Source organism: Grampus griseus, assembly GCF_964374135.1.
Source record: "Grampus griseus genome assembly, chromosome: 14".
In the NCBI taxonomy this organism is placed as follows: domain Eukaryota; kingdom Metazoa; phylum Chordata; class Mammalia; order Artiodactyla; family Delphinidae; genus Grampus; species Grampus griseus.
Genome location: NC_139008.1, coordinates 23,086,230 through 23,111,600, shown reverse-complemented (window position 1 = coordinate 23,111,600; position 25,371 = coordinate 23,086,230). Strand labels below are relative to the sequence as shown.

At 44.6% G+C, this 25,371-nt stretch overlaps 1 protein-coding gene across 1 annotated transcript in view; it reads left to right on the top strand.

The window, feature by feature from the left end:
- Positions 1–10,789: 10,789 nt before the first annotated feature.
- Positions 10,790–25,371, top strand: part of TMC5 (transmembrane channel like 5) — a gene marked incomplete at its 5' end in the record, with an annotated part of 40,833 nt that continues 26,251 nt past the window's right edge. Inside the window, 6 exons of the mRNA XM_082670239.1 lie at positions 10,790–11,574; positions 13,779–13,951; positions 17,046–17,135; positions 21,480–21,579; positions 23,718–23,805; positions 24,252–24,500. Of these exons, the coding sequence (XP_082526365.1) occupies positions 10,790–11,574; positions 13,779–13,951; positions 17,046–17,135; positions 21,480–21,579; positions 23,718–23,805; positions 24,252–24,500 (1,485 nt within the window). The remainder of the gene's footprint in view (positions 11,575–13,778; positions 13,952–17,045; positions 17,136–21,479; positions 21,580–23,717; positions 23,806–24,251; positions 24,501–25,371) is intronic.

Genomic DNA, 25,371 nt, shown 5'->3' with positions numbered 1-25,371 from the left:
TCCCTCCTGCCTTTCTGAGACCCAGTGGTAAAGAAAGGGGAGGATCCCCAGCCCCGGGGGGAGGGGGAGCACTAAGGTTTATCATTTTTCCCTGCTCTGGGCAGGATTCTGAGCACATTGACAGTGGGAAGGGAAAGAGGAGGGATCTCCAGGAAGTGGGGTCCTTCCTTGGGTAGCAGAGTCACCCACTCCTCCCAGCAGGTCTCAGCAGGTACAGGAGCTGTGATGTGCACCTCTTGTTGGGTCCGGTTCTCCCAGAAAGGGGTCCTTGTTCTTCTGGGATGGGCTGGGGTGCTCCAGCCGGGCAGGAAGGCACAGAGCCACCAAGGCACAAGCAACCCTCACCTCTCCTCTTCTCCTCCCGCCTCTCTGCCTGCCCCTTGCTGATCAGTTCCCTGGCTGATCCACAGTGATTCTCAAACCTTGGTGCACAGAAGAATCACCTGGGAAACCCGATAAAAAGGCAGATTCCCAGGCCCCACCCCAGACGCACTGAATCAAAACTTCTGGGGATGGGACCTGAGTTAGGGTGGTTTTCCTGGGACAGGCAGGTTCCCAGGACACGGAACTTCCAGTGCTAAAACTGAGAACATTCTGGGCAAACTGGGACAAGTTGGTCGCCTGACAACCCACGGGTCCCCCATCTCCCTTAAGCTCCTGGGTAACTCTCCTGGACACCCAGCTTGATGCTCCCCGATACACACAGATCAGCGATGCTTTAAATGTTGGAGTTCCTTTACGCTCTATGCTTCACTCTCTTTTCCTTCCCTAGACTTGCACTTGGTAACCCTATAGCCACTTACGGTTATTTACGTTAAAGTTAATGAAAACTAAATAAAATTAAAAATTCAGCTCTTCAGTTGCACTAGCCACATTTTAAGTGCTCAATAGATACATGTGGCTAGTGGTGGCTATATTTGGCAGTATAGTGTAGAACAATTCCATCATCATAAAAGGTTCTACCTCATTTGATTGTGCTTCACACATACTGCGTTTCTTACGAATTGAAGGTTTGTGGCATCCCTGTGTCGAGCAAGTCTATTGGCGCCATTTTTCCAACAGCGTTTGCTCTCTTTGTGTCTCTGTGTCACATTTTGGTAATTCTTGCTATATTTAAGGCTTTTTCATTGTTATTTGTTATGGTGATCTGTGATCACTGATTTTTTCCAACAGCGTTTGCTCACTTTGTGTCTCTGTGTCACATTTTGGTAATTCTTGCTATATTTAAGGCTTTTTCATTGTTATTTGTTATGGTGGCCTGTGATCACTGATCTTTGATGTTACGATTTGCAAAAAGATTGAGACTTGTTGGAGGCTCAGATAACGGTTAGCATTTTTAGCCAAAAAGTATTTTTAAATTAAGGTATGTACATTTTTTTTTAGACATAATACTATTGCACACTTAATAGACTACAGTATATGTAAACATAGCATTTGTATGCACTGGGAAACCAAAAAATTCACATGATTTACTTTATTGTGATATTCACTTGGTTGCAGTGGTCTGGAACCAAACTCACAGTATCTCCAATGTCTGCCTGTTTTGGACGACATTGCCCTAGATGATCTCCTCAAGGTCAGGGTTTCTCAACCCGGAAACTCCTGACATTTTGCGTCAGAAAATTCTCTGTTGTGAGGGGCTATTCTGTACACTGTAGGATTTTTTTTTTTTTATTGGCGTATAATTGCTTTATAAAGTTGTGTTAGTTTCTGCTGTACAGTGAAGTGAATCAGCTATATGTATACATCTATCCCCTCCCTACTAGACCTCCCTCCCCCCATCCCACCCATCTAGGTCGTCACAGAACACCGAGCTGAACTCCCTGTGCTATACGGCAGGTTCCCACTAGCTATCTGTTTTACACATGGTAGTGTATTTACGTCAAACCTATTCTCCCAGTTCATCCCACACTCCTCTCCCCCCACTGTGTCCATATATCCGTTCTCTACATCTGCCTTTCTATTCCTGTCCTGCAAATAGCTTCATCTGTACCATTTTTCTAGATCCCACATATATGTGTTAATATACGATAGTTGTTCTTCTCTTTCTGACTTACTTCACTCTGTATGACAGTCTCTAGGTCCATACAAGTCTCTACAAATACCCAATTTCATTCCTTTTTATGGCTGAGTAGTATTCCATTGTATGTATGTAGCACATCTTCTTTATCCATTTGTCTGTCGATGGACAGTTAGGCTGTTTCCATCTCCTGGCTATTGTAAATAGTGCTGCAGTGAACATTGGGGTGCATGTGTCTTTTTGAATTATGGTTTTCTCAGGGTATATGCCCAGTAGCGGGATTGCTGGGTCATGTGGTTGTTCTATTTCTAGGTTTTTAAGGAACCTCCATACTGTTCTCCACAGTGTCTGTATCAATTCACATTCCCACCAACAGTGCAAGAGTGTTCCCTTTTCTCCACACCTTCTCCAGCACTTATTGTTTGTAGATTTTTTTGATGATGGCCATTCTGACTGGTGTGAGGTGATACCTCACTGTAGTCCTGATTCGCATTTCTCTAATGATTAGTGATGTTGAGCATCTTTTCATAGGCCTCTTGGCCACCTGTACGCACTGTAGGATGTTTAGCAGCATCTCTGGCCTTTACCTAATAGATGCCAATATCGCACCCCTCGCCCCAACTTTGACAACCGAAAATGCCTCCAGACTTCGTGAAATGTGCTATGGGAGGGCAAAATTGCTGTGATTGACGATTTCTGCCCTAGACTGTGGCTTCCACTAACCTCTTTCTAAAGTAGAATAAAAGGCACTCACACCCTGCACTTCAAACAGAACATTGTCACCTGAATGCAGGCGCTGTCAATTCAGTTGCATCAGCCAGCTTCACATCTAAGGCCTGTGGGTTTCATTTATTTTGGGGGCAATCTTATATACAAGAAAGAAAGTCTTGATATAAAGTGTCATTTGTGTGAAGAGGGGTTAGGGTTATAGTAAAGATGACTGTTGGGAAGGGTTTGGTCCAGAGAATTCCCACCAAGAAAGGAGGGAAGTAAAAGAGGAGGTATCAGCTAGTGTAATGAAATTTGAAGGGCTTCAAAACATCCATATAGGGACTTCCCTGGTGGCGCAGTGGTTAAGAATCTGCCTGCCGATGCAGGGGACACGGGTTGGAGCCCTAGTATGCGAATATCCCACATGCCGCGGAACAACTAAGCCCGTGTGCCACAACTACCGAGCCTGCGCTCTAGAGCCTACGTGCCGCAATTATTGAAGCCCGCGCGCCTAGAGCCCATGCTCCGCAACAGGAGAAGCCACTGCAGTGAGAAGCCCACGCACTGCAATGAAGAGTAGCCCCCGCTCACCGCAACTAGAGAAAGCCCGCGCGCAGCAACAAAAACCCAACGCAGCCAAAAATAAATAAATAACTTTATTTTAAAAAGTATGTAAAATCATCCCACTCTTTTTCTTGAAATTTCCTCATGGAGATTAATTGGTGACATTTGCCAAATCTATCACCCCAAGTTTCCCAAGTCTTATTTTAAAAATATATTAGAACTCATCTTCATTTTGTGTTGTAAGAGGCATCGGCTACCTCACTGCTAAATGCAGCCCATTAGACCGTTCTCTGGATAGATTTTCGCCACGTCAAGGTGATGCCCTTCGTAAGATTAAAATTCACGTTTATTTTCTAGCCTTTGACACTTTCTCATGTGCTTAACAAGCTAAAAATCTTATATTCTTTTGTCATTCATAAAATATGATGATCGTTCCTCGGACATTGTGTCTTGAAAATTTAGTAAATTCCTTGTTGAAGGGAAAACATGAAAAAAGACAAGATGTACCCATTTTGTTATATTTATATTTCCCCTTCTATTCATAGCAAACCAGACCGTATTTTCTGAGGGATCCAATGTGTGGCATTGAATGTGCCTGAGTCAAAGGCAGAAACGGCCTCTGAGAAGCCTCATGGGACGCGTGCTAACAAATGTTTTGTTCCGGGAAGATGTTGTTAAAGTGATTGGGTGATTGAAGGTTTTGCCGTCACGTGCTTTAAAGAGACTGATTTCCTTGTCTTTATTTCCTTGTTCTGAGCTTTCCCCGCAGAAAAAAGGATTCTAAAGCGTTTGTTTACAGTGGCTTCCATGATGACAGCCAAAGTAATCGTTAAGCTAACATGACCAGCCCAGAAAGAACAACAAAGCAATTGTGAGCAAATGAAATCTACGTCTCTGCTGAAACATGGATGTGTGTGAGCGCATGGCCTGATGCCTGGGCAACGGCTCCCAGACGTGTGGTGGCCTTGGTTGTTCGTGTGGGAATTGCCTTTCCAAGATCAGGTGCCTGAAAGGAATCAAAGCTTCTAGAACTGCAATTATGAGGGCTTGGCTCAAATGAGATGCCTGGGAATGAGCGCTGTCTCCTTTCTAAATTCCTTTTCCTTCCCTTTCAGGAATTCTTAGAATTACAACTGGTATTTCGTGCGTGTGTTGGGGGGACGGAGAGAGTATGTAATTATATTATTGTATAATGTCCATTGTTTCCCCAAATTTAGTCATTTGCATTCCACCTTCAGAATTGTTGCCCTTTTTCTTACCGTGAATACTATTATTTATCTGTTCTTTTTAACCTAAAAGATTTATTTTAAAAGGAAACATTATTGTAAATGGAAAACTTCTATCACTTACTTATAGATATAGATAAACATTATTATAAGTGGAAAACTTCTATCACTTGCTTATAGTGACTATATATTTATAGACGTATATACATACAGGGAAAACCAAACCATGTTGTTAAATTCTAACTAGATTATGAAAGAAGCCAGTCTCAAAGGGCTACATTCTGTGTGATTCCATATATATGACATTTGGAAAAAGGCAAAACTAAAGAGATGGAGAACAGATCCTTGTTAGACTAAGGATGGGAGGAGGGGTGATTACAGGGAGGGGCACAGGGGAGTTTTGGGGGTGATGGAACTCTCTGTATCCTGATTGCGGTGGTGGTTATGCAAGTGTTCAAATTCATAGAGCTATATCCCCCAAATATTTGACTGTAAGTTAATTTTAAAATGAAATTGTTAAATTCTAGTCATAAGTTGTGGCCTCATGAAGGTTCTGAGCCTGGAGTGTTGCTCTCTCCTGATTGAAAAAGAGACTGGCCAATTCAAAGAGGTATTGAAGACCGATTAGCACTAATTGAGACGACATGGTTGTTAACTTGAATTACTGAACAGGAAATAAAAAGGAAGGAACTATCGCTGGGAGATTTCTTCTTATTTTCTACGAGGGAATTTATCTTTTCAAGAATCCCCACGCTGGGACTTCCTTGGCGGTCCAGTGGTTAAGACTTCTCGCTTCCACCGTAGGGGGTGCTGGTTCCATCCCTGATCGGGGAACTAAGATCCCATGTGCTGTGCAGCACGGGCACCGCACTGCCCCCCCACACACACACACACAGAAAGAATGCCTGCGCAGATCCGAAACCGTCAATTTCTAAATGGGATGTGTTTGGGCCCAAAATGATGGAGCTAGGCATCAGAAGTGCTGCTCCGAGTGAAAGCTTCCCCACTCCCCACTCCCCCAGGGTGGCCCAGCGGATCACAGTTAGATTTGTTTCCTCTCCCACTGGCTGAGGGTAGCTACCACCAAGATAGGCTCCAGGCAATGTGTGAGATGAATGAGAACTTTGTGAGACAACATTCACTCATTCATTCAACAAATATTGAGTATCTCCTGTGTGCCAGGCATGGTACTAGATCCTGGGGATATAGTGAGCAAAATAGAACAACTCCTGCCCTCACAGAACTTTCAGTCTAGTGGAAGACACATTTTGAACAATAAGTGCATAAAATTAATATATAATTACAAATTGGTAAGTCCTGTGGGAAAAGGGGCAGGATGCTATGAGAGAGACTCAAGGAGAACTATATGGATGGGGTGAAATAAAGGGAGCCTCTCTGTGAAAGCAGCATTTAAGCTGACACCTTAAGAATGAGGAGTTAGCCAGGCCAAGAGTGGAGGGAAAAGCATTCTAGGCAGAGGGAACAGCATGTACAAAGGTCATGACCCAGGACAGGCCAGTGTGTTTAGTACAGGGCTTGGCAAAATTCGCTCTGCAGTTCAAATGCAACCCCTCCAACTGAGAATGGTTTTTATAGTTTTAAATTATAGAAAAAAATCAAAAGAAGAATAATAGTTCATGGCACATGAAACAATTCAGATTTTGGTGTCCATAAATTGGAACAATAATTTTGTGTTGTCTTGGGCTACTTTTGTGCCACAATGGCAGAGTTGAGTAGTTGCTACAGAGACCATATGGCCTGCAAAACTTAAAAAATTTACCATCTGGTTCTTCACAGAAGCAGGGTCAACAGGCTTCAGAGAATGATGGACCAGGGGAGAGGCAGGCAGGGACCAGTTCATGGAATACTTTTCAGATGGTTGGGATGGAGGTGGGGGAATTATTGAGTCTTTTTTTTAAACTGTGCCCTGTGGTCTAGTTTTTCTGGAGCCCCTGGGAGGTGCATTCCTCTGGATAAACGAGGGAATCATCTTCGATTTCTTTTACCCCGCTAGGTTTTGCTTCTCCTTTGCTCCTTGGCACCTGGTAGAGGAGGTAGATTGAAAGTATCACATTTGTCATTGTTCTTTGTCAAGTGCAGGTATGGTTGGAAGTGCATTTAGGGCTGTTGGTTTTCAATTTCCTTTTATTGCTTTGATGAATTTTATGTTGAACGTTTAATGATTTTATTGTGCTAGTTTTGAGGCTTTAAGTAAGTGGCACAGTTCAAAAATTCAATACACTTTTACTGTAGCTAATTTTGATTTGTTTTACAGCTGCTGTAGTTTACTTGGGGATTAGGAAGAAAAACATTCACACAGTCAGCTTATGCCAGCTTTTACTCTTCCCCTTGTCCCCAGACACAGTGCTTTAGTGTTTCACTCCTTTTAAAATCTGGTTTTCATTTTGAAATGACTGTGATTTGGAAAAATTCTGTCTCCTTTCTTTGTTTGTTTTATTTACAATTCTTTTAAAAAATTGTGGTAAAATACGTGACATTAAATTTACCATCTTAACCACTTTTAAGTGTACAGTTCAGTAGCGTAAGTACATTCACGTTGTTATACAACCAGTCCTAGAACTTTTTCATCTTGCAAAACTGAAACTCTATACCCGTTAAGCAACAACTAACAAATCCCCGTTTCCGTCTCCCCTCGGCCCCTGGCAACCACCACTCCGCTTTCTGTTTGGCTGCTCTAGATGCCTCATATAACTGGAATAAATCATACAATATTTGTCTTTTTGTGACTCACCTATTTCACTTGGCATAATATTCTTAAGCTTCATCCGTGTTGTAGCAGGTGTCAGAATTTCTCTCCTTTTTAAGGCCGAATAATATTCCATTGTGTGGCTGTACCCCAGTTTATCCATTCATCTGTTGATGGACACGGCTCGCTCCCACTTTCGGATCTTGTGCATAATGCTGCTATGAGGACGGGTGTACATATATCTCTTTGAGACCCTGCTTTAATTCTTTTGGGGATATACTCAGAAGTGGGACTGCTGAATCACATGGTAGTTCTATTTTTAATTTTTTGAGGAGCTGCCATACTGTTTTCCATGGCAGCTGCTCCATTTTACGTTCCTACCAACAGTGTGCAGGGTTGCAGTTTCTCCACGTCTTCACCAACACATGCTATTTTCTGCTTTTTCTGGATAGTGGCCGTCCTAATGGATATGAGGTGATATCTCATTGTGGTTTTGTATGATTAATGATGTTGAGCATCTTTTCATCTACTTGTTGGGTATCTGTATATCTCCTGGAGAAATGACTGTGCAAGTCCTTTACCTATTTTTAAATCTGGTTATTTGTATTTGTGTGTTGTTGAGTTGTAGTTCTTCATGTATTCTGGATATTAATTCCTAATCAGATATATGATTTGCAATGATTTGCTCCCATTCCACAGGTTGTCTCCTCACTCTTCTGATTCTCCTTTGATGCACAGAAGTTTTAAATTTTGATGTAGTCAAAAAAAAATTTTTTTTGGATGTAGTCCAATTTGTCTATTTTAACTTTGGTTGCCTGTGCTTTTGGTGTTGAATCAAGAAATCATTGCCAATCCAAGGTCATGAATCTTTCCCCCTGTTTTCTTCTAAGAGTTTTATAGTTTTAGGTCTTAGCTTTGGGTCTTTTTGATCCATTTTGAGTTACTTTTTGTATATGGTATAAGGTAGGAGTCCAACTTCATTCTCTGGCATGTAGATACCCAGTTTTCCCAACACCATTTGTTGAAAAGGCTGTCCTTTCCTTGTAGAATGGTTTTGGCTTCCTTGTTGAAAATCATTTGACCCTATATGCAAGGGTTAATTTCTGGACTCTCTACTCTGTTCCGTTGGCCTGTTTGTCTGTCTTTATACCAAGTCTTGCCTCCTTTTATTCATCTTGTTTATTGTTTTTCTTTCTGCAAAGAAGGCTTCTTTTTACATGAATCAGAATTGTGTTGTTTTTATTTTCTATCTTAAGTAGGGGAAAAACCTCTGCCCCTATTTCCCTTTCTGCTTGAGCAATCTTCATTGATTGTTCAAGATATGTCAGTAGTTAAATAAGTAAATTAAAAGGTGAGGGAGGGCTTCCCTGGTGGCGCAGTGGTTGAGAGTCCACCTGCCGATGCAGGGGACACGGGTTCGTGCCCCGGTCCGGGAAGATCCCACGTGCCGCGGAGTGGCTGGGCCCGTGAGCCATGGCCTCTGAGCCTGTGCGTCCGGAGACTGTGCTCCGCAATGGAAGAGGCCACAACAGTGAGAGGCCCACGTACCGCAAAAAAAAAAAAAAAAAAAAACCCTCAGCATATTAGTTGAAATTCTCTTTCATTTGTGTATGACAGAAAACCAACTCAAACCAACTTAAGTCAAAAAGGGAATGTAATGACTCAAGTATCCAGTGGCTGGCTGCCTTCAGGCATGGCTGGATTCAGGTGCTTAAACAGTGTCATAACATTTGATCCTTCTTTCTGTTTATCTCTTGGTTCTGTTCTGTTCCCTGTTGGTACCACTCTCAGGCAGGCCTTCTCCCCTGGTGACCTCTGGCTGCTTCAGGCTTATAACTTCCTAACTCCAAGTCCAGCCAAAAGAGAACTTCTCTCTTTCAACATTTCTGACAAAACTCCCAGAATTGAGTCTCACTGGCTCCGACCCAATCACTGTGGCCAAGAAGCAAATAATTCTGATTGGGTCACACGTCTACACCTGGCTGACATGGATTGAGAGGAAAATGTTGCCACAAAAGAGAGAAGTGGATGTTGGGTAGGGACAAAATAATGAAAAACTGACTTCTGCTATACTGAGAAGTATGGAAATGAGTTGGCAAATAAACATTCTAAGGCTATAAGGCACGGCAGAAGGTTAATTCTTTAGCTCCTCCGATTACTCAACAGAAAGTCTAACCCTTTTTGTTCACATAGAGATAAACCTGTAAACATTGGCTGAACTTTAAAAATGGTCTACTTCCTTCTTTCAAAAGCATCGCCATTTATCTAATCATGCTGGCTGAAACTGTGGAGCTATTTTTTATCTTTTCTTTTCCTTAGCTCTCACCCTTCCCATATCGGGTCAGTCCACTAATCCTATTAATTCTTTCTTTAAATTTCCTCCCCTACTTATTTTCTTTGCTGTTCTGACTGACACTGCACCGGAAGTTCCAGGCTTATATTCTATCTCCAAAGCAACTTAGTGAAATAAGAGCATATCTTTCCCAGTTAGTCCGTCAAGGTCCTGGAAGACTGACTTGGGTTATGTGCCCATTCCTGAACCAAACCCTGTGGCCAGGGGTATGGTGGACACTGATTGGCCAGACCTGGTCATGTGACCATCCTTGGAGTCAGGAATGCAATCAGTCTTTCCTGAATCTCCTGGACTGTGAGCAGATACCCAGAGGAAAATCAGGGCATTGATGCCAAAAGAAGGCAAAATGGGTAAAAGGCAAGTAAAAACAACAGATAGTTCACTTAGAAATTAAAACCCCATCACTTCTGATTTGAAAGTATGCTGTGTCTATAGATTACAGCTCATAGAACTCATAAAACCATATTTTCAAACTGGAGGGGATGGTAGTGCTTGTCTCCTTACCCAAGCCCTCTAGTTACCATTAACCATTCTTCCTTTGTGCGCTCATAGTAATTTATGCTTTGAACCCAAGAACAAGTGCAATCAAAGTGCTCAATAAGTCCTTGTTTCTTCCAATCTTTTGGTTCATTGCTCCCCTCCCCAGCAGAAGGAATTGGTCAGGATATAAGTCTGGCCAGAAGTATCAGATCCAAAAAACTGTGGTTTACACAAGATAATGGTTTATTTCTTTCTTTACATAAAAGCCCAAGCTGATATTGGGCACTGATCTGTGAAATCATCAACAGCCCAGGCTGTTCTGCTGCTCTCCCTAGGGTGGGTGCTGCCCGTGTGCATGGCCAGGAAGCGCCCCATCATTTCCGCGGTCCAGTTCATGGGAAGTGAGAAGACTGAGAAAGGGAGGAATACCCCTTCCCTTTAACAGCACAACCTGGAAGTTGTGTATATCGCTTCTGCTCACATCTCGCTGACCACTCTCATGGCTGTACCTAGATGCACAGGAGGCTGGGAAACATAGTCTTTATTTTGGGCAGCTGTGTACCCAACTCTGAGAGAAAAAAGAACAGGTACTGGAAAATAACCATCAATCTTTGCAGGGAAGAAAGGGAAAAAAATTCTGACCTTTCCTTCCTTTTTGTTTTTCAGATAAAGAAAGAGATCCCTGAATACCTGCAGAGGCAGGAACCTTTTAATACTCCAGGGTAAACATGTCTGCCTACAGGAATAATGCTTACGAGGAGGATCCAGCTTACCCTGACTATTACGGGTCTCGGAACCATACTCGGGGGTATTTGAAAACTCAGGATTATCCAGATTCGCCAGGTCCTCCGAACAACTCAGATGACCCCAGCACCAGGAGCAACCCATACTCTGCAGACTCCAGAACAAGTCCAGACTATCCTGGGTCTCTAGCAGAACCAGATTATCCTAGATCTCGGAGGAATCCATACTACCCTGGCACCAGGAGCAATCCATACTCCGCAGGTTCCGGAAGTCCAGACAATGCCAAATCTTTGGCGGAGCCAGATTATCCCGGATCTTGGAGCAATCCATATCGCCCAGGCTCATCCAGGGAGCCAGACTCCTCTGAATCTCAACGGAATCCTGATTTGGCAGGTTCCAGAGGCAGTGGAAACTACGCGGGCTCCAGAACAAATCCAGCTTATCTTGACTCCTTGGGAGAGCCAGACTACGCTGGAGCTCAGGGCAGCTCTAACTATGCTGGCCCCGGAGCCAGTTCCAACCATCCAGACTCCAGAAGGAATCCAGAACGTGCTGGTTCCAGGATCAGTCCGTACATAGACGCTCTGGGAGCGCCTGATTATCCAGATGCTGAGAATCAATCCAGCTATCCAAACTTTTTGGGGGAACCAGACTATCCCGGCGCCCAGGACTATCGGAGCTCTACAGAGTTCTGGGGGGAGCCCGATTACCCAGGTGCCGAGAATGCTCATGATTACGGCTCTTCAGAGAACCCGGAAATGACCAGGGAGTAAGTGCCGGTATCTCCCTCCCCTGGGGATGGAGGATGAAGGCTAGATCATTCAGTCAATTGAACTTGGTTGGCGATGTTTGGGATAAAGACACGTATGATTATTTCCATGACATGAATTTATGGTGAAACTTTCATGCCTACCTGTATACCGCACCTGGTCCTTGGACTCTCAGCCTGAGGCTTCAAGCCCTTACCTGAACATAATCTTTCATCACTTCTTGCTCAAATAACATCCTTCCCAGTCTCCTGTTTCTTCCCGTCTAATCCCTGCAAGACATTTAGATCCCCACTGTTTTGACACTGCTACTTTGCCAATGAGGTTAGGATTAAGATGATGTTTATGAACCCAAACATTTTAACCAGAATTATATCAACAGGAAGGCTTTTTTTTTTTTTTTTTTTTTTTCGGTACGCGGGCCTCTCACTGTTATGACCTCTCCCGTTGCGGAGCATAGGCTCCGGATGCGCAGGCTCAGCGGCCATGGCTCACGGGCCCAGCCGCTCCGCGGCATGTGGGATCTTCCCGGACCGGGGCACGAACCCGTGTCCCCTGCATCGGCAGGCGGACTCTCAACCACTGCGCCACCAGGGAAGCCCAGGAAGGCATTTTAATCAAGAAAGTCTTTTGAAGGTCTAACTCCATGAAATCCATTCAACTCCTCAGTTTTTTTATACAAGATGATTGAGCCACTCCTGATTTTTTTTCCACTTTCATCTTTATTTTACTGAAATTATTGTCAGAATTGATCACTTTTCATGTTTAGAGTAGATTTGGCTCATTGATCTTCTGCATTGTTGTTTTCATCAAGTTTCATTAATTCATTTTCGCCTCTAAGGAGGTTTTTTTTTTTAATTTTAAGTCCAATTTTTCCTGGTTCAGATTTGATAGATCTAAATTTTGTCAAAAAGATTTTAATCTTCCATCAATTTTGGTCATTGACAAATTTTACCAGGTATAGTTTGGGTCGCTGAGTGTTAGTCTTGGGTGACAGTTTTGCCAAACTGCGTTTTTCCTGGGTTAAATTTCTTAATGTTCACGTTGCCAACAAGATGTGATTATTTATTTTTCAGGTTATTCTTAACCTATAACAAATTTACCATGTGAAATTTCAACCAATACAAGTTTTATTTTGTAGGTACTATTTCTACTAGTAATATTTATGAATTCAACAAAGACGAATGGCTTTTATTTACCTCTAGGAACAAGGATATGGGATTTGGGTGCACAGTGAGGTCAAATGCCTACAGGAATAATGCTAAATACAACCTAAATAGGCGGATTAATAGGACCATGTCAAAGCGTCCTCCTTGGTCTTCTCCCCCACTGCCTGGCTCATCATTACAAACATACCTTTGACCTTGTCACTCCCTTGTTTCTCATCTTCCATTGTTCTTCATAACCTTTGGGAGAAAGACTACACCACTTCACTTGTGAGAACATTGAAGAATGAGGATGCACTGAGCTAATGTAAGACGCCAGCCAAAGCCCAGCCTGACTGACCTCCTCCCACCTCTGCTATCCTCTCCCTACCTGAACCCTGTACTCTAGGTCAGTGGTTCTTGACCTTGGCTGCTGATTAGAATTATCTGATTACCTGGGGAGACTTAAAAATCATACAAATGCCTGGGCCCAACTTTCAGAGATTCTATTTAGTTGTCTGGGGTGAGGCCTGGGAATAGGTATATATATAAAATTGAGAATCATTGCTCCAGGTTAATTGATTTTCATAGCATTCCTTTTATATATTCAACCCTTTCTGGTCTCACATGTTTATTTGTGCTGTTCTTCATCCTTGGAATGCCCTCCTCCCAACTATGTATTAATTTATCCTTCCAATCCCAGCTCAGATGTCTCTTTTCCATGTAGATTTCCCTTCAGACTCCCAGGCCAAATTCTCTTCTCTTTCCTCTGAACTCCTTGGGCCTGTCTTCTTATATTCATCCGTTGCTACTTGTATTATAATTGCTTATGGCTGTGGTTAATAAGCTCAGCCAGACTGTATTGAGAGTTCCTTGAGGGTAGACAACCCATGTCTTTAACTTTATCTTCTCACCCCATTGCCCATGCCTAATACATGGTTGGCATTCAGTCAGCGTTTGTGGGATGAATGAATGGATGGATGGATGGATGGATGGATGGATGGATGACTATCTTTACTATGCTATTGGATGACTATTGATCCATCATTTTGGGATTTCAGAATGCTCAGCAGAGCATCTTCAGTCCAGCCCTCATTTCACCGTGAGGGTGACAGCCCCTTCGGCATCCTGGGGAGAAAGGATGGAGATTATCCTGAAAGCATTGAAATGAAATCCAGGGAGACGGCAAATCCGTACAGCCCCTCTGTGCCAGGTGCTCCTGGCAATGGCTATGGTAAGCATTTGTTAAGAAGAGAATCATATCCTGGGAAGAAAGTAAAATTCAGTGGGCTTGGGATCAATCATTAAAGATCAGCAGGAGAAGAATTGGTTTATTCCTCCTCCTTCAAACACCCACCTTACAAGAGTTGAACATTCAGGGTCTAGAGGAGAGAAGCAGTATCATCAATTATCAAAGCAGGTTGGGCAGGGGTTGTGCCTGTGTGAGGCAATTGATGGTCAGGTTCAGCCCATCGCCGTGATGTGGGAAGATGGACTTAGTGTGGCCAGATCCTCAGATTTTTCTAAAGAAGCCAGAAATCTGGGTTTTTACATGCTCCAAAATAATTTTTTGAATAAATAAATAAAATCCCTGAGCTGGGCAAACAAAACCACTGGTGGACTAGATTCGGTATGTGTGGCTGCCAGTGTCCAGCTTTAGTTCAGCACATCCTGCAGGTGTTCAGGTGGTCAGCACTTGTATCTTTGGAACCTACTGGGGGCACAGGGAGTTAGAAGTAGCTCTGTTCTCAGGGTTCGTAAAGCCTAAGTGAGTAGGTGACACCAACACATCAAGACTAAAGAAAATTAGCAAACAGACTGACAATATGTGAAAAATCATGTCGTTCTCAGAATCTGCTGTGTGTGAAGGTTTAGCTCTAGGAGGTAAAGGAGATTCTACCAGTTCTCATCTTCCGGAAGAAAAAAGGGACTTGTTGTCTGATAGAAGAAGCCAGCTCATGGCACAAGTCAATGTTATAGGAATTCAGAGCCCGTGAGAGCTGGGAAAAGGAGTGTTCAGTCATGAACAGAGTGAGGGACCCAAGCGTTGGTTGGTGCAGATGGAAGGCTGCTCAGCCCTGAGGGGGTGGGTGGGGAAGGGATTGAAGAAGGCAGGGAGGAGGGGTGGGATGCATCGCCATGCACTAAGGAAAAACGCGGACTCTTACACATTTGCATAGACAGCATTAACTTGGGCTATTCCGAAACTTTATGCCAGGTATTCTCAGTGGGGGATATCAATCTCAAAGGGTGAAAATTTATTGAAAGGCCACAAAAAACCTTCCTTTTTTATGTATAAAGCAGATATGCATACAGTATATGTATATAGTTATACGTATATCTGTGGCATTAAAATATCATGGGGGAGGGCAATAAGGAAGAAATGTCTAAAAAGGCTACTTAGGTGGCCAGTAATGAAAAAAAAAGATTGAGAAACACTGCCCCACCCCAATGCAAGCAGAGCTAATAACGCCCAGCGGGTTTTGAGTGTTTCCCATGTCCTGGAAACGCTGCCAAGCACTTTACTTTTACAGTCTTCTTTCATCTGCGGCCACCTTTCATACAGACACTACAGCTCTCCATGTTACAGAGGGGAAAACTGAGGCTCAGAGAGAAACGTGCCCAAGGTCACCCAGCTACTAAATCAAAAGAGCCAGTGTCAGAATCTAGTCTCTCTGACCCTGCATTACTTCTGGGTAGGATCAGGGCAAATGCGGATTCCTGACCACCGAGCCCCATAGAACACTGGAATTAGAAAGCTATTTTAAAAAGTGGTCATGTAAAGTGTGGCTTCCTTCTCTGGGCTCCTTGTAGGACCAGGGTCGTTGTGCCGGCATTCACTTGTCCAGTGCTATGCCATCCTGTTAGACTATGCACTCCTTAAGGAGAACCCATTTCATCCATGTATCCTCCAAGGCTCTATGTGATTTTCCTAGTGCCTAGCATACAGCTGGTGCTTGAGCAATGCTAACTGAATTAGTAGCAACAACTGTAAGGGATGTATCAGTTGGCTATTGCCACAGGAATGCTTCATAACAAACAACTCCAAAACCCAATGTTGTAGATAAGCATCGTTTATTTCTCACCCACACATCTGTGGGTTTGCTTGGAGTTTGACTGAACCAGGCTGGGTTTGGCTGTGCCTGATTTGAGGTCACAGATTCTATTTAGGTCTAGGGTCCTTCTTGACCCAGTGAGCTACCTTGGGCCATTTTCTTCCTGTGGCATAAGCTGGAAGCAGAAACAAACGATGTCTCTGGGTCCTTGACTTGGAACTAGCAAACTGTCACTTCTACCATGTTCCACTGGTTAAAGCAAGTCACATGAGCAAGCCCAACTTCAGTGGAGGTTTCCAAGGTGGAGGAAGTGTAATATTTGCTGAAAAACAATTAATTTACCACAATAGTTAATATATATTAAGAATTTGCTATGTTCCAGGATTACTTTAAGCACTTTACGTGTATTAACTGATTCAATTTCCCCAACAATCCTATGCAAATGTCTTATTATTATCCCTGATTTACAGACTCTGAAGCTCAGAGACGTTAAGTAACATGCCAGAGAGCACACAGCTAGTAAGCAGCAAAGCCAGGAACTGATCCTTGGCAAGAAGTTGCAGAACCTCCTGCAGTATAATTTTGTACATCTCCATCAAAATGTGCTCCATTTTCTCTGTTGAGGAGTTTAGCCTTCATTGTTTACCATGAGTTGAATAAAAATATACTGAAATGTGACACTGTTGTGTAGATGCTGAAAGTGGACTCTGTCCTTAAGAAAATCAGGCCAAATTTCAAATTTATTCACGTGTCATCATAAAATGCTAGAACTAGAAGGAAGCTTTGTAATCACCTAGAAAAGCTTTTTTTTTTTTACTCAATTTTTAGAAGACTTATTTTTTTACAGAAGTTTTAGGTTCACTGTAAAATTGAGGGAAAGGTAACAGAGATTTCCCACATATCCCTTGTCCCACATGTGCATGGCCTCCCCCGTTATCAGAGTCCCCCACCAGAGTGGGACATTTGTTACAATTGAACCTACATTAATAAAACATTATCACCCAAAATCCATAGCTTACAATGAGTTCACCTTGGGTTGTGCATTGTATGGGTTTGGACCAATATATAATGACATGTAGCTATCATCATGGTATCACACAGAGTATTTTCACCGTCCTAAAACCCTCTGAGCTCCATCTATTCGTCCCTCCCCCTCCAGACAAGTATTTTTCAAACTCTGATTTGTGACCCATTAACAAGTCTTACTGACCACTGTGTGCTCAGTAACATCTAGTGTGGTAGGATTAATTGTCTCTTGTCTCTTCATTCCAGTGAAACCTGCTTATGTGGGTGACAATGGCCTCAGCCAAGCTTATGGAGACCCCCCCTTGTCTGGACACGATTGGCACAAGTCACCCCAAGGTAAGGCTTAAATGGACAGTGACCAAAAATGTCAACCCTAAAGAAGGAATGTGTTCAAGGCAATGCGGACATTGCCATTTCCTCTTGGCCTCTGGTGTGCTAACTGATGCAGTACTTCCTTAATTTATCATAACGGGGTTTTCTTTTATTTATTTATTTTTGGCTGCGTTGGGTCTTCGCTGCTGTGCGCGGGCCTTCTCTAGTTGCGGAGAGCGGGGGCTACTCCTCGTTGCAGTGTGCGGGCTTCTCATTGCAGTGGCCTCTCTTGCTGCTCTAGGCATGCAGGCTTCAGTAGCTGTGGCACGTGGGCTTCAGAGTTGTGGCACGTGAGCTTCAGAGTTGTGGCTCGCAGGCTCTAGAGCACAGGTTCAGTAGTTGTGGCGCACGGGCTTAGTTGCTCCGCGACACGTGGGATCTTCCCGGACCAGGGCTCGAACCCATGTCCCCTGCATTGGCAGGCAGATTCTTAACCACTGCGCCACCAGGGAAGCCCGGGTTTTCTTTTACACACACAGTTTTTTCTCTTTTGGATATCAGGGTGTCTTCACTAGGACTCTTCTGGTTGCAAGTGACAGAAACCCAACCCACCCAGGCCCAAGGCTTGTGTGGTGGGGAGGATATGGAGAAACAAAGAATTGAAGGTAGAATTACCTTCCAGCACCTAGGACAGTGCCTGGCACATAGTAGGTGCTCAGAGATATTTGTTGTATGAGTCACAGGAACCAGGGCCTGAGTCTGAAGCCAGGGGCTCGGGGCCACCTGGATTCTTTTTCTCCATCTATTTCGCATCTTTGCTTGATGCAGCTTCTCTTTAAGCTTCACCTCGTACACCTCAACCAGTCAGGCTTTCCCTGCAGGCCAGGGAGCGTGACAGCAGCAGCCCTAGACACACACACAGCTCAGCAATGTCATGGAAAGTCTTCCTTTCTCTCTAGGCCTGTGAGTCAGTGCTGAGGAGACTCTCTCCAGCCCCATTTGGGACACATACCTACACATGACCCAATCATTTTTTACATAGGAAAGAAGGCTGGGTCACATGTTCATCCCGTGCCTAATACCCTAATACATGTGCTGGTGAGGTGGCAGTGCCTTGAGCCAAATTTTTCTGAATAATCATAGAATTATGATGACAGTGGAGGGTAGGAGTAATCAGATTGGAGAAGGCTTTTTTTTTTTTTTTTGGAGAAGGCTTTGAGATCAGTTAGGAAGCGCTATAAGGATCACTGTGTGCTGTGGTGAAGGTCTGAGCAGAGGCAGGCTGAGAAATAAAAAAGCATTAGAGGAGAGAGGCCAGGGAATACTGGAAGTTAAAGGCAAACCTGTGAAAAATGAGGAATAAACCAAAGACGTCCTCTAAGTAACAACGCAAGTTGCGGGGCCCCATGACTTAAAACCATCCCTCACCTTCTGACCGCCTAAGGTGGATGATATCCTGTAGCCTAATTCTCTAAGAGCCTTCTCAAGGAGGCCTGTATCTTTCAAGGGGTAGGTGTTGCTACTTGGGAGAGAAAACCATGGGGATATAAACAGTCATGCTCTCCATTTGGTTCCCACGAGAGCAGGGAATGGCTTTAACTACTGGGGAAAAAGAAATGCTTTTAAACCTCCTAAGATGCTCTCTCTGGCCAGCATGAAGTTTAGGGCCTCTGGGTGGAGTGCCCAGGAGGCAGAGAGAAGTAAAGAAGTAGAGGACCCAGAGATGAACCTGGCTTTCTGCACCATTTTGCTTTGCACCTGTTCTGATTCTCAAATCATTTATAATTAATCGGTGGACAGTCTCCTGATAGAGTGTCACTTTGATGTATCATGCCCACATCTAGGAAGTGCCTGGCACCTAGCAGGTACTCATAAACATTCATTCATTTATGAATGAATGAATGAGTGATACCTCAGCATCTTGTTACAGGAGAGGACCAGGGTGAAGTGATTAAAAGGCCCTGCTTTGGGACCAGACAGACCTGGGTTTGATCCCTAGCTCTGCTACTTGCTGGTTTTGTGACCTTAGGCAAATTACCTTTTGGGGCCTCAGTTTTCTTATAAAATGGGGTTTATTATAGTATTTATTTTGTAGGGTGATTGTGGAAATTAAATAATATACTCTAGGGCTTCCCTGGTGGCGCGGTGGTTGAGAGTCCACCTGCCAATGCAGGGGACACGGGTTCGTGCCCCGGTCCGGGAAGATCCCACATGCCGCGGAGCGGCTGGGCCCGTGAGCCATGGCCGCTGAGCCTGTGTGTCCGTGTCCGGAGCCTGTGCTCCGCAACGGGAGAGGCCACAACAGTGAGAGGCCCGCGTACCGCAAAAACAAACAAACAAACAAACAAACAAAACCTGTGAATGGGGGGGGGAGGCTCTCTGTGGTTGTCATCACTTTTCCTGGAGGTTCCTCACAATGCCAGTGTGACTGCTGTAGGAGGTCTTGGGAAGCCCACCCTGGTGGAGAGTAAGGCTTGGAGGAAGCCAGAGATGCTGTCTAGTGACCAAGTGAATGAAATCATCGTTGAGGTTGAGAATGTCCCATCTGGGGTCCAAAGCCATCGATCTTCAAGTCAGATTGTTCCAGAAAAGACACTGGCGAACTCAAGCTTTAGTTTGGTCTCCTCCATTTCTGACATTGATGTGACAGACTCTCAGATTTTCAGCAATTGGAATGACAAAAAGGGCAAGCAGTTCTTACGGTTTTCAACACCTGTGAATGAATCGTTTTCCCAGACCCTTCATAGCTCAGAAAGCACAGGCTTAGACACCCCTTGTACTTCACATGAGAACATCCAAGGTAGTGAGGCCCTGGGGCAGAGGAGTTAGAACGGGAACGGCACCTTCCAAGTTGCCGGCAGGGTTTTGGTTTTAAGACTTCGAGGAGGGTGAAGGTTTGGTGGGTGACCTGAGGATGCTCGAGACCGCGGAAGGGGTCATTTTGAGAACGTCTGATACCCAAGAAGGAGTTTACCTTGATCAAGCTCGTTTCATGTGCCCAGTGTTCTGCCTTTTTGTTATCCATCGAGTTCAGTTTTATCTACTTGCCACGCTCCACACCCGTGAGGCAGGCATGCCTGTCGTTTCCATTTGCTTGATGAGGACCCTGAGGCTCAGGGAAGTCCAATGATGTGGCAGATCTGGGATCACATGCAGGTCTGCCTGACTCCCAAGCCTGACACCTTAAGCACCGTCCTGTCCTGCGTTGGTCCCATCGCTCTCCACTCTGGATTTGGCAACAAGGGGTGCCTCTTTTGTCAAGTCCGCCGTGAAACCGGGTTTTTTCCTCTTCCCTCCTTCGCCTTTCTTCCTGTCTGTCTACTCCCACTTCCCTCTCAGGAGACACTCAAATTCCTCGTCTTCAGCCGAGTGATTTGGTGGCCCTCTTCTGGGCACTCTCCCTCCACCTCAGCTATGTCACTGAAATGAGGAGTTCCGAGCAGCTCCCTAATAGGGCCAGGAGCCAGCCCGCTCCCGGCCACCGCCCCAGCGGGCCCCCAGCTGCCCCTCCACTGCTACTGGAGGGGGGGGGGCAGCCGTGCCAGGCGTCACACGTGGACACAACACCACCCAGAGCGAGAAGGGTCTGCCTTTTCCATGTTTTTTGAGCCTTGCTTTTTTGAGAGGGAAGAAACCTTTTCCAAGAAACTCCTCAGCAGACCACCCCTCACAGAACATTGGCCAACGTGTCACATGCCTGGGCCTGAACAGGTCACCTGCAAGGGGGCTGGGACCATCAAGATAGGCTTGGATTCACTGGGATCTGTCTCCCGTGCCTGGAGATGGGTCCCACCCTGCAGAAGCCCAGGGCCGTGGGAGAGAGGGCCATAGATTTCTGAACCAGATCGGGATTCTGTCAAAAAGGAGAGCTGACTGCGGGATAGATGACCAACAATATTTGCCACGCTGACGCAAAGTGGGAATTTGAGTTCTTGGGAGAGGAGGGGGGAGTCCTCATCTTCCAGCGGAGGGAGGAACACAAGACAACAGCCCAGAAAAGTCAAGAAGATGCTTGGGCCTGGAGTGCAGGGGGCAAGAGAAAGCCATGTGGGAAATTACAGAGGGAGGAGAGCCAGGCCGACCGAACATGCTGGGTCTCATCAGCTTTGCTGAGTGTTCCTTGTCATGCGAAAAAGGAAAGCACTGAATTAGAATTGCGTGCAAACCATCATATGCTTTGGCTTCGAGATTTCACACGTGTACGTGCTGTCTTCTGGTTTTTATTTGTGACTTTGGGGATCACTGAGTACATATGTTCTTCTTTCTTTGTGATCTTGTAAAAACATGCTCTATCTTCAGCACCATATTTTCAAATGCTATTATTCTGTTAAAGGAGAAAAAAATGAAACTCCATTTTTTTTCCTGCAGGACAAAAGTTAATCGCATCTCTGATACCCATGACATTTAGAGACAGAATTAAAGCCATCAGGAATCAACCAAGGACCATGGAAGAGAAAAGGAACCTTAGGTATGGACAAAACGCTTTTCTTCTTGCCCAGATTTCATGGAAACCTCAATCTTCTACTTTTGTCCCATGTTGGAAAGATAAGAAATAAATAAATGCAAGAGAAGAGACAATCTCCCTACCGAAGAATTCCACACAGTCTGTGTTGCTTGCCTGGAGTGTGGGCTGTGCTTAGTGACCTTCTTCCTGAGAGCAGAGCATGCAAAGGGGGAAGTAGCTTCCCAGGGGTGAAGTCAGGCTAATACTGCCAGGTGGTCAAGGTTAACATTCCCAGGGAAAGTCATGTGACCAGAAGGAGTTCCCCTCTGTGGTACTCTCTCCTAAAACCAGCAACCCTAGTCTAACCAGACAAAATAATCAGGCAAACCCCAATCGAGGGACATTCTTCAAAGTACCTAAGGAGTATTCCTCAAAACTGTCAAGGTCATCAAAAAGAAGGGAAGTCTGAGAAAGGGTCACAGGCTGAAGTGTTCTGAAGAGACATGACAATTAATGCAATGTGGTTTCCTGCATGGGTCCTGGAAATGGCACCTGTGAAAAAACTAGTAAAATCGGAATAGTCTGGAGTTCAGGTAAAAGTTAGACACCAGTGTTGGTTTCTTAGTTGTGACAGACCTACCATGGAAATGTAAGATATTAAAGGGGGGAAATGGTGAGTAGTAGATGGGAATTTTCTGTTCTCTTTTTGTAACTTCTCTGTAAATCTCAAACTACTGTTTAAAAAAAAAAAAGGTGGGGGGGTGGTGAGGGGAGGGAGCTCCCTGGTGGTCCAGTGGTTAGGACTCGGGTGGTTTCACTGTTTCGACCCAGGTTCAGTCCCTGGTCAGGGAGCTAAGATCCTGCAAGCCACAAGGCGCCGGGGTGGGGAAGCACAAAACCCAAACAAACAAAACCTCAGAAGCTTTCCAGGCCCAGGAATTCAAAAACAAGAGCGAGGGCTGTTTAAGCCTTCAGCCCTTCTTACATTTTCCATTCCTCAGCCTTTTTCTTTTTCTTTTTGCCATTTGTAGCGTTTAGCAGAGACTAGTAGAGTGGATGCAACTGCTAATAAATGATTCAATGATGCAATTGTTCTGAGGTTCCGAGTCTGGCAGGGGAGATAGATTGGTCAACAAGTAACTTACAAATGACAGAAAGAAAATCAGGCCAAATCAAGGTGGAAGGAGTTTGCAGGGGGAGGATTAGAAGGAGAGAGATAGTTCCCTTGGGCAAAGCAGGGGCCATCTGTGAGCTGAGCCTTGGAAGATGGTGATGTGGTGATGGACCTCTGGGGTGGACAAAAGAGAGCCAGGAAGGGGGCAGAGCAAAGGAGATGCCCTGAGTTCATGGAGAAGTAAAGAGAAAACTGAGGCTGGATCTTTTTGAAAACACTCTTCCGTTTCAAACTCTGCATGGCCTCCTCCGTCACAGAGCGCGGGCCTTGTATGGCCCGAAAGACTTTACAGCAGGATTTTCAACCTGACATTTGGGTCTGGATCATTCTCTGCTGTGGGAGGCTGTCCTGTTCACTGTAGGGTGTATAGCAGCATCCCTAGTCTCTACCCACTAGATGTCAGTGCCCCCTCCCTACCCCCAATCTGACAACCCCAAAAGTCTCCAGACTTACCCAAATGTCCCTTGGGGGCAAAATCTCCTAGGTTGAGAACCACTGACTTATAGGACCTCACCCACCTACCTACGGTTATCACTCACACCCTTCCCCCTTCCCCCACTCATTCCATTCCAACTGTCCTGGACTCCTTGGGGCTTTGCACTGGCTGTTCCCTATATTCAGACACTCCCTTATCCATAGACTAACCCCTCTTCTCCTTCAAGACTTGGCGCAAACACTTTGTACTATTCAAATTGTACCACGGTCTTCACCTCAGCATTTCCCACCTCCTTACTCTGTTTTTCGATTTTCTTTCCCATAGTACAACTCACCTTCTATTATCCTATATCATTTACCCACTCTATTTCTATATTTATTGTTTATTTTCTTTCTCTTCCAACCAAGATGTCTGCTCCATGAGCTGGGGAAATCCGTCTCTACCTCACCCCCTGGGACCATGCCTGGCACATCTCAGGCGCTCAGGAAATATTTGGGGAATGAATGCAAAACAACGTTGATGTCTCTCACTTTCTTCTGCTCTTTCCCACAGGAAAATGGTTGACAAAGAGAAAAGTAAGCAGCCCCGTCGTATCCTGGAGTTCAACGGCTGTGCTCAGTGTCTGAATTCCATTTCATTGGTAAATCGGTCTTTACCGCGGTCTGTAAATGGGCACAGAGTAGGGTGAAACCAGGGAGGTGGGAGAGTAAGGATGAGAAGGGACCCACAGGGAGGAGGAGCCAAAGTTCACGGTTGTTTCCTTGAAAGACGTAGAAACTGGGTCAGTCTGGGTGTGGGGAAAACAGGCAGGCATGGGAAGGCCTAAGAGGTTGCTGAGTTATCTGGGCAACTTAGCCACTGTGAGTGTCACCCTCACTAGCAAACCTGGGAAGGTAATAAATAATAGCACTCACCTTAGGGGGTGGTCCTGCGGATTAAATGAGATACCGTTTGCAAACGCGTCGAGCGTGGCGCCTGGCACATCCTGCCGCTCTAGAAACAGTGGCCATTGTCTCTATTATGGAGCCTGCCCAGTAGATATTTGTTGAGGGACGGTCCAGCCGCGCACGTTGTGTCTACCCGCAGGCATACCGGAGATCCAAGAACAGTCTGTCGGAACTGTTCAATTCCATCAGCCTGTGGCAGAAGACGCTCAAGGTCATCGGAGGCAAGTTCGGCACCAGCGTCCTCTCCTATTTCAACTTTCTGAGGTGGCTTTTGAAATTCAACATTTTCTTGTTCATTGTGACCTTCAGCTTCATCATAATCCCTCAGTTAACCATGGCCGAGAAGAACCACCTCCAATTCACTGGACTGGAATTTTTAACTGGGGCTGTAAGTGCACCATCCCCTGCCCAGAGTTCACACCTTGGAGACGCAGGCACAGGTCTGCCCGTCACCCTTCCAGGCCTCTCATTTTACCTGGGAGTCAACTGATGGGGAAAGAGCGTGTTTAAAATGATTTCTTTTTTTCCCCCAAAGTAACATATACACAGCCTAGTAGAATTTCTGTCTCCTGAGGTGAACATGTTAACAGTTTTTGTTGTCCAGAATCCTCTTCTCTGCACACAAATGGACACATTGTGCATGGACATACACATCTTTTTTTTTTAACAAAAGATGAATTATTCCTATAGACTGCCTACGACTTGCTTTCTTCCACCTAATATGTGGTGGACATCTCATATTGATGTTCACAGACCTACCTTTTCTTTCTTTTTTTTCTTTCTACAAAATACAGTCCTCCTTAAAAAAAAAATTCCTAGTACAGAAGAGAGCAAACTAAGAGAAAGTCTATCTTATCCTCCTTCTTTTGTCTAACTCTCCAGTTTGGAGTGTACCTCTGTCCACCATTTTTCTTTCTATACAGTCATAGATACATAGGTAGATAGATAGTTAAACTTTTTTTTTAAATAAAAGAAGATGAGATACTACAAATCTTGCTTTGCAACTTTTTTTTTTTTTTTTTGCGTTACTATGAATCTTGAGCATGGATATACATCCGTGTTATTCTTTTTATTAACAACCACGGTATATCTACCCAGCTGCCTACTGAAGCACATAGTCCCTGCCTTGTGAGTTTACCTTCTAGAAGCGATTTCTGCCACTGAGATTCTGTGGATAGACAAACTACAGCCCAAGAACCAAATCTGTATAGCCTGCAAAATAAGATTGGTTTCCATGTTTTTAAATGGTTGGAAAAAAA